Source organism: Phycodurus eques, chromosome 1, assembly GCF_024500275.1.
Source record: "Phycodurus eques isolate BA_2022a chromosome 1, UOR_Pequ_1.1, whole genome shotgun sequence".
Taxonomy (NCBI): Eukaryota; Metazoa; Chordata; class Actinopteri; order Syngnathiformes; family Syngnathidae; genus Phycodurus; species Phycodurus eques.
Genome location: NC_084525.1, coordinates 31779181 through 31794205, shown reverse-complemented (window position 1 = coordinate 31794205; position 15025 = coordinate 31779181). Strand labels below are relative to the sequence as shown.

General features: G+C 40.1%; 1 protein-coding gene across 1 annotated transcript; it reads left to right on the top strand.

Moving 5' to 3' along the window:
* Nucleotides 1-983: 983 nt before the first annotated feature.
* Nucleotides 984-14327, top strand: sephs3 (selenophosphate synthetase 3). Its single transcript, XM_061687914.1, has 9 exons — nucleotides 984-1153; nucleotides 3881-4227; nucleotides 4630-4733; nucleotides 7281-7388; nucleotides 7477-7631; nucleotides 8461-8551; nucleotides 8667-8766; nucleotides 12943-13155; nucleotides 13402-14327. Exons 2-9 carry the CDS (start codon nucleotides 3951-3953, stop codon nucleotides 13638-13640), a joined length of 1287 nt encoding a protein of 428 aa, XP_061543898.1. The 5' UTR covers nucleotides 984-1153; nucleotides 3881-3950; the 3' UTR covers nucleotides 13641-14327.
* The last annotated feature ends 698 nt before the right edge of the window (nucleotides 14328-15025 follow it).

Genomic DNA, 15025 nt, shown 5'->3' with positions numbered 1-15025 from the left:
ATGGACACAGAAGTACAGCATAGATTAAGTGTGGCGGCGTTAATCTAAATGTCATTAACCCTAAAGCCTGTCGAACACTGTGCAATGTGGTCGAACCCGACTGGACCGAACCATCACATAAAAATAAGAGTTGCCGACGCACCCCCGCACATTGCCGATTATATATAAGGACCCCCTGAACAGCGAGCCTGTATAGGCGTTTGATGCTTTATATACAATATATTATATACTTATATATATATATATATATATATATATATATATATATATATATATATATATATATATATATATATATATATATACTTGATCACATTTCCTAAACCATAAACCATAAACTAAACCATAAAACCATAAACCATAAAAAGATAGATTAAGAGTTAAGGACGAAGCATGTTGTTAAAGAGAGAGGATGCTGGCGAGAATTAAAGGGAAAGTGTGGATATTTGAAAGGAACCTGTCAACTACATTCATTTGAACATACATTCTGGTCACAAACTTTGCTTTTTCATGCACACACACACTTGAACCGAGGCAACGCGGCGGGACGGCTCGCAAAACCAGAAATGTATTGTCACCATAGGGGAAAGTTTCTGTGCATTTTGATTGAATGTAAACTGGGATGTTAAAATGCCGTGCAACGGAGATTATAATTTTGAATCGCGTCAAAACCAGTGGCCGACCATTTGGCCGCTCAAGAAAACAGTTGCCAAACCACGCACACTGCGCCATAGTTCAGGCGGTGTTCGGTCTGCGCCAGCCTTAACCGCCATAATCCTCACTTTAACTCATCCTAAATTGCCTGAACCCTAACCCTAGTCCTAAACTTAACCATAATACATATCTTTGTTTTTTTTATTATTATTATATTTGGGATGGACGTCTCGTTACATCTGCGGAGCCTACCCTTCCCGCAATGCAGGAGCCAATCATGTTGAAGCGGGGCGGGTCTTGCCGAAAAAGGGTGTGGGATTTCTAAGAATGTCGGTGAAATGGGACGCTCCCTTTCCGGGTTGTCTCAATTGTAATTTGTTTCCACTTTTGTATAAGTGTTTCTGCTTTTGTTAATGTTTTCTGAAATGTAAAAGTGTCTTGGCTTTTGTTCATTTGTTTTCTGAAATGTAAAAGTGTTTTGGATTCTGTTTTCTGAAATGTAAGTGTTTCACAATTTCTTATATTGTTTTGCACTTCTAGGCCACCGTAGCTAATATTGCCGATTACAAAGTCATTCCGACATAGCAGCTATGGCCATCGGCTTGTGATGATGCTATGTTAGTATTGTATTATTAGCGAGCATTGCTATTTTGCTATACCAGTCGCCGAGTGCAACACACAATCACGGCTGTCTAACACTAATGCTATCGGTTCAATGTTATATATATATTTGGGGAATGCACAGTCAATTAATAATAAAAGTATGTGATAGAGTTCCATCAAGTAGAAAGGAAGCCACGTCGCTCCTGTGTCCATCAAGTTCCTCAGGAAGTCAGCCACCTATCGAATAGTTCCAATGTGTATCCTAGTTTTGTTTCTTTCTCTATCAGAGTTCCTCTGTTTAGCCTTTCTGGTCTCTTCGCTCTGCTTGTGCTTCCTTGTATTAGAAGACCCAGTTTTTGGTAACGAAGGATAGCTGCCAAAAGCCTTTGCGTCCGCCATTGCTCCCAGAGCTTCCTTCTGGCATAAATGCACGTACGTGAGCAAATTATTGATACGCGTCCAGTCTGTACAGTGTCTGGTTGGACAATTCTCTCCGTCACAAAAGAGCGAGAGAGAGCGAGAGAAACGTTTGAGTGAACCACTGTTATTATTTAAACACGCTAATAATAAGCTGTTTTTTGTATCGTGCTAACAGATGAGGAAGGTGATTTATTTGTATTTGACTTGCTAATGAGGCGGCTGCTGGTTGTCCACCTTGAGCAGCAATGGTCAATTTATTGGGGATTTCAGCAGGGTTGTACCATATAGACTTGTTGGATTCCTATTAAACTAACTTGCAGTCATCAACGGAGACAGCAACACTGCCGCCTAGCGGATGCAGGGAGGGCCTTCCTACCCGTGTGAATCTGAAAACTGCGTCATGTTTGTCTCAAAACATGCCCGCTGATTCACAAACGCACTTTCAAAAATTCACACGCAAAATTTAATATTTAAAAATAAGTCGTGATAAATGCACACACAACATTTGATAAAAACACGCGTAAATCGCGGATATATTTGTGAGTTTCAAAAACAACGTGCAAATAATTTGTGCATTTGAGAAACACGTGTAATTTGCGGATATATTTGTGGATTTGAAAAACACGTGCAAATAATTTTGAGAGCGAGCTCTCCCCATTCGGATGTCACCTGATCATAAAGATCAATTGGTGCGAGCTCGTTGAAAAGGTCAAGGTGACCATAACCCTTCGATAAAAAAAAAAAAAAAAAAAAAAAACTGAACTGGTAGTTGGTTCAAATCCGGCTCGAAGGGAATTTTCAATCTTTACAATAATAGGAACTAAAAATAATCATGGCTTATTCATCCAAATCTACCAATTACCTGTAGAAAATGCCACAATTCCTCCATAAATGGCTTCCAATAATGCTGTGCTACATCAGTGTTTTCTGTCCCCATATATGCGTGATAAAGAGCTTGGGTATCACCAAAGTCTGACGGTTTCTGTAGAATGGCGCAATTGTGGCATTGGATGACTATACCTGATTATTTTTAGTTCCTTTTTTTGTAAAGATTGAAAATTCTCCCTGTCCTTCGAGCCGGAATTGAATCAGCGACCTAAGGATTTAAGCTTAGACCTCTACAGTCCGCCGCTCTACCAATTGAGCTATCGAAGGGTTAAACAAAGTGTGTGTGCGTGTGTGCGTGTGCGTGTGTGTGTGTGTGTGTGTGTGAAGTATCTTATGCCAACAAATAATAATTCCCCTATCAATTTTTTTGTCTTCTTATTTCAAGTAAAAATTAGCTTGAAACAAGTGAAAATTGGTGATGAGTCAAATTTTTGTAAGGTTTTGAGTTTTTGCAGCATGGCTGTTTATATTCAGTTTCTTCCATCCATTTTCTGTACCGCTTATCCTCACTATGGTCACGGGCCAGTAAAAAAAAAAAAAACGCTGACAATATCAGGTCGCTTTCATTGCCATAACTACATATGCTAAATCTCGATAAATGCTAGTTTACGACAGGACGCCTTATGAAACACTGTTTTCAAATGTCTGCTTTTCAATAGCTGAAGATACGCTATTTAAAAAAAAAAAAAGGAATTCAGCCAGGTGCAGGTGAGAGACTAAAAAATAAAAAAATACATTATTGCATGCAAATGAGTTTTTCTTCATTTCTTTTTTTGTGTAGTTGTTATCCTGTATATATTACATTTCCAACAATGTTGTCTATTATTAAAATCAAAATGTTACCTTATAAACTACTTTTCTGACAATAAACCAGACTTTTATTAAATGTGAACAGATTAATAGATATTAAAATGTATTATTATTATTATTATTATTGGCAAGGCTTGCCCTATTTTGGGTCGTCCACCAAATGATCTTTTCCAAGTTCTTAAAAGTTCGATCAAATTTCAGAAAGGTACTTTTCAAAATTAGGTCATGGGCTAAGCCCACCCAAAATACTCGACCTCGAGTCGCCCCTGGTCTAACGTATGCTTGTTTATCAAATCAACTAAAAGAATAGTGTTCTTTATATTGTCAGTCACTTTTTTTTTGGAACGATGTGCATCATTTAGGGCATAAAACAGTCGGTGTGCGGTTATGTCGATTTTATTTTGGTATATTCTAAAGTCGTTTTATCGTTTCCTGTTCGGACTCGTCGACACTGCTGCTGCTGAGACTCTATCGTTTCTCACTCCACTTCTCCATTCATCCTCAGCTCGAGTCTTCGATCGCTGGTCTCCGCCAGCGTCGTAAATTTGAAGGTCTCTCCAGACAGCCGGCAGGCAATGTCAGGCTCCACTCCCCCGCCTCCCCAAACAGAAGCGATGGGAACCGATGGGTGTTTCCCCCCCGAGTACAAGCCTTTCAACCCCGAGGAACATGGCTTGGAGCGCGGGTTTCGTCTCACAGCCTTCTCGGACTTGAAAGGATGAGGCTGCAAAGTCCCGCAGGAGGCTCTGCTCAAACTCCTGGCGGGACTCGAGCCGAACCGGGCCGACGGGTCAGGGAAGGACGGAGACCACGCATCTGAATTGGCGCAACAGTTGCCCGGCCCTCGGCTAGGTAGGGAAACCCGTTTTAGGCGATCTGGCTCCGCGATGCGTGACTTTGTTAGCTAGCCTAGCTAACCGGGCTAGCTAACCTGTACTCATTTGCTGCTGTCACAAAATCTCGAAACTATTTGCCAATGAATATGATTTTGACTACTACTAAGCGCCAAACGTATATAGTAGCGAAACACGATACGGAGCTTGTAGCAGGTAAAAAAAAAAAATGACAAGGAAGTATGATTCAGCATAATTTGAATGCATAAAGGCAACGGTCACAGTCACGCTCTGCCAATGCGTCATGTTTCGTTTCTTCACTTAGTTACTTGGAGTTTGAGTTCACGTAAACGTTGCTTGTGTCTTGTAACTGTTACCTGCAATGAACGAAGTATTATTTGTGTACCTTGTCCTATTCCAGGAGTGGGAATGGATTGCTGTGTGATTCCTCTGAGGCACGGGGGGCTCTCATTAGTCCAGACAACAGACTTCTTCTACCCTCTGGTGGAGGATCCCTACATGATGGTGAGGGTTTTCCTCGCCAATATACCTCACAGTTCGGGGTTTGAATCTCTTCTCCGACCTCTCTGTGTGGAGTTTGCTATTTATGCCCATGCTGTGTGGAGTTTCTCTACGTACTCCAGCTTTCTCCCACATTCCAAATACATACACGCGTGTTAGGTTAATCAAAGATTAAAATTGTCTGTAGTCAGTGTTGGGGAAGTTAATTTTCTGTGCGAACTCGTTCCGACTTCGGTTCATCGTTCAAAAAATGAACTAGGTCATAGGTTATTATTCAAAATTTTGAACTAAGTTCACTGTTTAAAAAATGTACTCCCCAAGTACTGTGTTCTTAATGTACACGCAACACAGTATGACAGGAACGATGGTGAAAGGACATTGATAACTTCACATCCCTTGCATCTTTGGCTGACTAGGGGTACGTTCGGAAATTCACTCCAAGCGGGCTCTTTACACTGCGGAACATTCAGAAATTTGCGGCCGGAACGTCAAGCAGGACGGGATGTTTACAGGCAGAACGGACATATTAAATATGGCAGATGCACGGACGTATACCCTGCCAATGGCCAACACGCTTCTTTGTAAATTCATAGAAAATGGAGAGCGCTCTGCCAAACCCCTAACCCTTTACAAGGCTCGTGTAAAGTATGTTCAGATAGGTTTTGTCCTGGAAGTCCCTAACAAAACCTGGCACTCTTGAATGAAAATAAACCTTCATTCGAAAACCGTTCTTTGACGCCAGAATGAGCGCATTGTCAATTACGTTCATCAGGCAAAAATGAACTACAAGTTAGTTCACATTCAGCCAAAATATGAACAAGTTCATGAGCTTTTGTTCATGGAACTCATTCAGGTACTACATCACTGTCTATAGTTGTGAGTGTCAGTGGTTGGTGCTTGGATATAGGGTCCTCCTCATCCGTAACTAATGACAGTGGCTATAGGAGTCTTCAATCATGGTTTTCTAGGGTTTTTTTTGTGTTTTTTGTTTTTTATAGACATAATTATGGTCATTAAATCATGTAAAGATTTGGGTTGTCAGTCGGTCCATTAATTTTACCTGTAACTCACCTATCCATCACCGACACCACTATTTTTGCATTTCTTTTGAAAAGTACCACAGATGCATTATTTGCCTCAACGGTGTTGATTGAGAAGAAAAGAGAAGGTCAGGCAGAGCTGCATTGTGTAAGAAAACTTTTGTTTGACAGGGTACCCAGAGAAACTGGTACTGCATGAAGAAGTCTGGATGAGCAGTGAAGTATGTTAGAATGGAGGAAAACATCGGAATTGTGTCACTTGAACCAATCAGTGTAAATCCAGCCTTGTGCTGAACTCGTCAATGTAGAATATTGTTGCATCTGTCTGCGTTTTCACAGTGAAATAACATCGCACAATCAGATGCTTGACCGTCATCACCAGCTTCTACTCTGATGAACTATACAATACGGACAGCGGCAATTTTTTTCAACAAAAAAGAGTGGGAGAAGTGAGTGTTGGAATTAGAGATGAAATGATAAATCGAATAATTAGAATACAGAAAAAGTCAAAGAAAAATCTCTGCCGAGAAGCTTTGCCTATTTTTTGCACACGAACTAATGTTTCTATAGACTCACACACCACCCTTGGTAGAAATAAGATAAAGTACAACGTGTCTACTGCAAATCAAAACTAAGCTTCCACAACAGCACATGTATGACCGCCAACACGAGGTATCATTGTAGGTTAATTTCTTATCGCCTACCACCGCCAGTTAAAACATATCATGCTCGCAAGTGGTCAAGGATAGACACGGCCCAGGGAACACTTGCAATCGCTTTGTTGAACAAACGTAAACAAAATAAACATGTAATAAGGACATTCATACAGGAGTTGCAACAGCCACAGTTGAAGCACAGGCACTCAACACAAAGACTGGCTAACATTTAGCCAGTTAGCACCCAACTCTACACTCTCATTTGTGACTCCCATGTCACACACCAGGACACGCCTCACCTTTTAAAGCCACACATGCGCCATCACAGATATTATTGTGTGGAATGTGAGGATGGTGACTCCAAGTAGTCAGTAATAGTCATCATGCACCTCACATGCTTTTTTGTTGTTAATGCAAAATAATTTTTCAATGTAATTAGTAGACAGACTAATTGGTAAAATAATCGATTCTAAAACTATTCGATAGCCGCAGCCCCAGTTAAAATTTCAAATTTCACACGTACCTAATTCGTCCCCCATTTATCTCAAGGCATGACACTGAAATAAGGCAAGAATAATTGCGATCTTTCCAGGAAGTGTTAAAGTGGCTAGCATGATGCTATTTACCGAGCCATGTATGTACACGTTATGTAACATTTAACATAAGAAACATCTTGATGTCCCAAGAAATTTTTGTGAAAAATATAAATATCAGTGAAATAGCTTGGGCTCTTTGTGTTTTTGCATTAGTCATTAGTCATTTACTGTATATTGGATTGAAGAAAGAAGGAAAAAACACCTTTTGAGGAGGTGAACTAAAATCTTGATTTGTCTTGTCTTCTGTTTGTCTCCAAGGGCAAGATAGCTTGTGCCAATGTCCTCAGTGATCTCTACGCCATGGGCATCACAGAGTGTGACAACATGCTGATGCTGCTTAGTGTCAGCCAGAAGATGAATGACAAGGTACTATTTATTCCCTTGTTTCTCTGTAAATGTTGAATGTTGTTTGCGATGTCCTAAGAGTGCTTCATACGATCACAATATGACCCAGGACCGTGAGCGTGTAATGCCGCTAATGATTCAAGGATTTCGCGATGCTGCAGAGGAGGGAGGGACTTCTGTGACAGGCGGCCAGACGGTGATCAATCCATGGATCATTATTGGGGGAGTGGCCTCAGTTGTCTGCCAGCCCAACGACTTCATCATGTAAGTCTGTGTCACTCTCGAAAGCCCCATGCTTTGTGCACTTGAGCAAAGTCATGCTCGAACATAAAAGTTTAAATTATTATTTTATAATGCTTAAAGCGAATTTGTAATTCCCCCCCCCAAAAAATCACTTTTTGCCATATTTGTTACAAGTTAACAGTAGTAGCATGTAAATAATATGATCTAAAAAAATCAGCGATTTGTGGCCCCGTCTTGTATCTCTAACTTGATATACAACAAACCACTGTGCCCAAGGAAAAACAACCAGTCAGAGACAGAAGTTGATCATTTGCCACGCACTCGAAGGCACACTCATCGTGGGCACATCCCCGTGGCCTCTCGGTGACCTGTTACTTTGTTACCTCAGAAAATCACCTTATTTGATATGGAGTGTTCCTATAACACTAAATGTTATCGGTTTGAAGTTTAATTTTTTGCAAGGCTGTGGTGGTGTACCCGTGGTGAGTCTGCCTCTGAGTGTGTGACAAAGGATTGACACTTTGTAAGTCAGGCCTTCTGTCTCTGATGGGTTGTTTGTCCTCAAATGTAGTAATTTTTTGTAAATCATATTAGAAGCACGAGATGGAGCCCGATACAGCTTATTTTTCTTTCACAGATCATATTTGTGTGCTATTGTCAGCCATAAATGACTGTTTTTACAAATATTTTGATCTTTAAATTGCAAGCTCTCCCTTTAAGTAAAACCTTTTTTACAGCTTAAAATGGTTTTGTTGTCCAGTAGAGCAAGGCCGACTGACAAGTTACACATTTTGAATCTCATGTACTCATTTCATTTCTCTCTATCGCTCTCTCTTCCTCTTGTTACCAGGCCAGACGGTGCTGTCCCAGGCGATGTCTTGGTCCTTACCAAGCCTCTGGGGACACAGGTTGCCGTCAATGCTCACCAGTGGCTCGAACAGGTCAGTGCCATTCAATTGTGCTCCAACAGGATTTTAAGCGCTCTACTAGCATTCTGATGTTACTCGCATTCTGATGTTACCTCGCTAACATGTGTACTTTGGATCGCTTTGTCAGCCTGATCGGTGGAACAAGATCAAGCTTGTCATCACCAAGCAGGAAGTTAAAGAGGCTTATCAGGAAGCTATGTTTTCAATGGCAACTCTAAACCGTACAGGTATGCAGCATAAATTGTTGTGATTTGTTTTTGGACTGAAGGATTTTCTGATTGGACCTGTTCAGTCCAGCTTTCAAATCTTTTTTTTATTTATCATTTCTCAAACTTTGTTTCTCTTGATTCTATACAGGCCTGTCATGATAATTTTTTGAAGACGATATATTTTCTCAAAAACCTATCACGATAAATGATTATTTGTTTTATTTGTTTTTATGCCTCTGAAATTATGAAAAATAAGGCCCGCCCGCCATTTTTATGACTGCGGCTGAAATAAGTATTTAACGCATCACTATTTTTGACACTAAATATATTTCCAAAGGTGCTATTGACCTGAAAGTTTCACCAGATGTGGCGAACAACCCAAGTAATCCATACATACAAAGAAAAGAGAACAAATAAGATCAGAAATTAAGTTTTGTGTAATAATGTGAAATGACACAGGAAAAAAGTATTGAACACATGAAGAAAGGGAGGTGCAAAAAGCCATGGAAAGCCAACACAATCTATCAAAAATCAAACTGCAATCCAGCCCCTTGTTAGTGCAAATAAATATCAACTGGTTCAGTCCTAATTGATGGCCTACAAAAAGGTCTCATTGCCAAGGTGTGAGTCAAGATGGGTAAGAGCAAAAAGCTGTCTCAAGGCCATCGCAAAGTAATTGTTGTAAAACATAACAATGGCATTGGTTACAGGCACAAATCTAAGCTTCTGAACATTCCAGTGAGCACGGTTGGGGCCATAATACGCAAGTGGAAAGCCAATCATACCACCATAGATTTGCCTTAATCAGGTGCTCCTCGCAAGATTTGTGACAGAGGAGTGCAAAGAATAATCAGAAGAGTTGTCCAAGAGCCAAGGACCAGGTGTGGAGAGCTTCAAAAAGTCCTGGAATTAGCAGGTACTGTTGTCACAACGGTGAGCAATGTACTCCGCCACCATGGCCTATATGCACGCTCACCACGCAAGACCCCGTTGCTGGCAAAAAAAAAAAAGCATCTCAAAGCTCGTTTAAAGTTTGCTGAACAACATTTGGACAAGCTAGTTAAATACTGGGAAAATATAGTCTGGTCGGATGAGAGCAAACTAACTCTTTGGATGCCATAATGCACACCACATTTGGGGAGAAATGGCACTGCACATCACCCTCAAAACACCATACCAACAGGGAAGTTTGGAGGTGGGAACATAATGGTACTTGTAAACTTCACATTATCGAGGGACGGATGAATGGGCAAATGTACCAATACATTCTTGACAAAAATCTGCTGCCATCTATGAGGATGATGAAAATAAAACAAGAGTAGACATTTTATCAGGATAATGATCCAAAGCATACTGGCAAGGAAACTCAATTGGTTTCAAAGAAAAAAAATAAAGTTGCTAGAATGGTCCAGCCATTCACCTGACTTTCATCCAATCGAAAATCTCTGGAAAGAACTGAAACTCAAGGTCCATTAAAGGAACTCATTTGAATACTGCTTGTGTGGAGGAATGGGCCAAAATCACACCAGAGCAAACAAAAGTTTTGATACAAAGTATTAAATAAATACCAGTTGGCGTGTTCAATACTTATTCCCTGTTATTTCACAATATTACACATAACTTAATTTCTAATCTGATAGCACATTTGGAAATATATTTGATGAGAAAAATGGTGACCTGTTAAATACTTATTTCAGCCGCTGTGTGTATTTTATTTTTTTGCTTTTAAACCAGTATTGTTATTACCGTAATTTCTCATGTATAATGCGCACCCATGTTTAATAACCCACCCCCAAAGTTGACCACAAAATTCTGCAAAACTCTTCTACCGATGTATAATGCATTTTTACAATGCATGATTTTGCTTCTACCCATATGATCAAAACATGAAGTATTATCTGTATTTAGTTAGTTTTTTCAAATAATTATTCTGAAGTTAATTGCTTTATTTGAACACGTAATACTTTCTATTTACTTCCTCTTATTTTGAAATTCACAGCCCTACTTTTATTTCGTAAATTAGAAAACACACAGTTGTGCTTATATGTTTGATTACCCAGGCAGAATTTGTAAGATGGGTACAATTCTCTAAACAGATCATGAAGGGCCAGGCGAAACACATTTAATTTTATTTTAATGGGATTCAAATTAAACTGTCAAGCATTTCAGAATAGCATTATCATTAAACAAAACATATTAATGATGTTTGTTGTTCAGTCATTAGCCGTATTTAAAAAAAAAAAAAAAAAAAAAAATATTTCACAAATTCTGCCAGGGTATGTAAACTTATGAGCACAACTGTACATATATGCAGTCATATTTACTCCTGTCATATTGTAATGAAAGTGTAGTGTGTTCATAAAGTGGCGGTGGCACATTGAATGAAATTGTACATCTTTCTCCTAACCTGTAGGTGGCGATGGCATATTGGAAATAAGTATACAGCTTTTGCATAACCTCTAGATGGCGGGATACGTTTATAAAATGTGAACGTTCCCCCCCATTTTCCCCTATACCTATGTATACTGCGCACTATTGACTTTTGACGATTTTTTTTGGGGGGGGGAATGCACATTATACACAAGAAATTACGGTATTGTTGTTATTTTAAATTATTTTCTTTCTTGTTTCTCTCTTTAATTGTTTTTCTTTACTCTGCAATATGGATCCCACTGGGTCTAAAATAAAGAGCTGCAAGACAGGCCTGATTTACATGGAGCCTTCTATTCCGATTATAATCAGTTTAAAAGCCCTCACCGAATGAAAATGATCCATATAAACACCTCAATCAGAATAAACAGGCCAAATCCGAATGGAATTTAATTTGCTTTCGTAAGGGTGGAATATTCCTTTTGCCAAACAGATCAGTAGTACACTTTCGCAATGTATACCGTCATTCGAAATGTGCGGTGACGTCGTTACAGCGTAAATATGGCGGCTCCCAATGGAGTTTATATGTGACGGAGATCTTTTTTTAACTACTTTTTTTTACATTTATCTTTGTTTAAATTTAATAAAACCAATCCCAACTACTCTGCTGAATAGACAATAGACCTCAGTCTTGATAAATGACGTAACGGTTCACGACAAAGTGTGCATGTCACATGGCTGTTTGGATTAAATATAGTTTACATTGTGTATACAACCGATCGGAATATATCACGTCACGTAAAGTTGACCAGAGAACTTCAGTCGGAATGATTTCAATCGGAAAGACACAAAAGTCTCCATATAAATCTGACTGTGGGATTGGTTTGCTGAAGATGAGCCCTTCACCTATCAATCAAATATACATTGACATTCGTTGTAGTCAACTATTGGCTGAATAACGTGTGCCACTGAGGTTATGCTTAATAAACAGTTGACATTTCCGTGTTTGTGTTAATTGGGGACTAACACACAACAACTCGGTGAGGCACTGACGTTTTAAATTACTTTGCCACAGCGGAGCGAGCTGTTTAGCTCCTTAGCTCGCCAGCTTATTAGCTTGTGGTTAGTGAACATAATAAACAGTAACTTTCCCATATGTGTTAATTGGGGACTAACACAACAACTCTGAACAAAGCGCTGATGTTTTAAACGACATTGCCGCGGTGAAGCGAGCTGTTTAGTGTCTTGCTAGCTCGTTAGCTTGCGACTAAATAGTTAACTTTCCCTTAAGTGTCTGTTTTTTGAATCTACGCTCTGCACATGGATCAAGGCCTATTGAGTATTGGATTGGGCCAACACAGGCAAGAGAGTATCAGTCTGCCGGCGTTCCATGAAGCTGCTAGCAGCTAATGACACAGCCATCCAACTCTTGACTGCTCACTGTGTGATCCGCATGCTGGCTCGACACAACAATGACCATTTATCAAGTCCGTAAAAACTATTGTTGCCCATTGTATTTAATCAACGACAAGTCGATATAGTAATTATCGTGACAGGCCTAATTCTATAAATGAAAAGTAGCTACAACTAATGTCAACACTAAAGATTCATGTTTTCTGCCTATTTTAATAATAAACAGACAATAATGAATGTTGTCATATTTGAAGTTATTCATAGTTGCATTCGATTTTACACCACACCCTTGTGTGTGTGTGTGTGTGTGTGTGTGTGTGTGTGTGTGTGTGTGTGTGTGTGTATAGCCAAATCCAAATACCATCTTGTTCTTGAGAGTTTCTGGTCGTTACAGTTACATTTTCCCTCCAGCGGCAGGTCTCATGCACAAGTTCCAGGCCCATGCAGCAACGGACGTGACAGGCTTTGGTTTGTTGGGGCACGCCAACAACTTGGCAACACAACAACGCAATGACGTGGCCTTCGTCATCCACAACCTACCGATCATAGCCAAGATGGCTGCTGTCAGCAAAGCGTGCGGAAACATATTCAATCTGGTTCAGGGCACATCATCAGAGACATCCGGTAGGAACACAGGCACAAAAACATAGTAACTTTAGTTGCTATGGAAACTTGCAGGAACAGGTATATTGTGATATAGCTTGATCCATCAGTGGTAGTGTTAGAAACTTGTAAACGCTAACAATTAGTGGTGTCCTACCACTGACCCAATATGGTCTTATATCTGTGTTACGTGTGTCCTTTATGTTTATTTGTTGGACACTTTCCCTGTAATCTGTTATTCATCCTCTCCCTCCCTGCCTCCTAAAGGTGGACTGCTGGTTTGTCTACCCCGAGAGCAGGCGGCCAAATTTTGTTCTGAGATGAAGAGCCAGAGTTTGGGGACTGGAGGTCAGGGTGCCTGGATCATTGGAATTGTAGAGAAAGGAGACCGTCGCGCTCGCATCATCGACAAGCCCCGTATCATCGAGGTTCCACCACGAGGAAGCCAAGTCGCCAATCAGGATAACAACTCTGCGAGCCCTGTGCCTGGGTCCAATTTGTCCTAGACTGTGTGGTTCATTGTGTCTGTGTGTGTGCATGTGGTGAGGATTCTGTCCATCTCTTCTGGAAAGCACAGATCACCACTGTCCTTTTTCCCCATCTTATTTGGGTATCAACCTACATACTACATTGTCAGATAAAGCTGTAATAATTGCTTATTTTAATAATTACTTTACATATCTACAGTAATTGGTGAGAATGCAAAATAAGTGGAAATAACATTCCAAATCATCCTTGCCAAATTCAAAGATAACAATGAATATCCAGTGGATGTGTGCGTTTGTGTATGGATGTTTTTTTTTTATTTTTAATGTGACGTGGGCCACTACTACTATTTTGTTGGCTTAATTTGAGTAGGGGATGATATGTTTCGGGAATGAAATTATTGCCCAAATGGAATGGTGCAACTGTCTTGTGTCTGGCTGAGGCATTACAGTCTAGAGGAAGGCTTGAGCAGCTTCCTCCGGACAAGTGGCTCCAGGTACAGATGTACTTTTTCAGCTGATTGGTCATCCAGCACAAAGCCACTCACATTCTTCCTGTTTATGAAACTCTACCCTATAAACCCCAGCCAAGGGGCCAGGTGGAGTGGATGCTTGTCATTGGAAGGGTGAGGTGGACTTTGCTGGTTGAGGGCTAACGCTGTTTGTCAATTTCCTGCTTTTCACAATCAATTAAAAAAAACAACTGAGTGTGTAGTGTTTGTTGTGACATGCAAGAAAAAAAGCAAAGAGCGTTCAACAGAGGAACAATCTAATTTTTTCGTGTTAACATTTGTCTGGTATTAAAGAATATTGGATTCTTAATTTATTTTACAAAAGACATAACAATGGTCTTATAGTTAAAGTCTACTGAAAAAAAACTTACTGGCGTGACAGCCTGAAGACAATGTGGAGAATTCAATCTCTTACTTTCAGATACACATGAAAAATAAGTCGGGTTATTTTTATTGTGCTCAACTCAGTATGGTGCGGACATCGAGATTTGAACCATTACCTCCTTTTTTTAGTTCATCTATCCGTGCAGAAGAATTAAATGCTCTCCCAGACTTCCACCAAATGGCAGACTACACTAAGTAAATTTGTGAGTACATCGAGACGGTCATCATTCTTTTAATAGCACACACATATACATATACTTTTCATGACATTATTTGGTGGAGTTTCGTGAGAATTCTCTAAGGTAGAATGGGTGCCAAGAATCAATAAAGGTTGGGAAACACTACGAACGGACAGAAATGTCAACTGAACGTTTACCGCCACGTTATGACATTGGTGTTTCTGAAATCCGGGGGTCAGTCAAGGGTCGCCATCCAGCAGCTTCTCAACACATCACATTCGGGTTGTTCGTCTTCCTACCACAAGGAGGCGGCAGACGTATTAACAAGAAA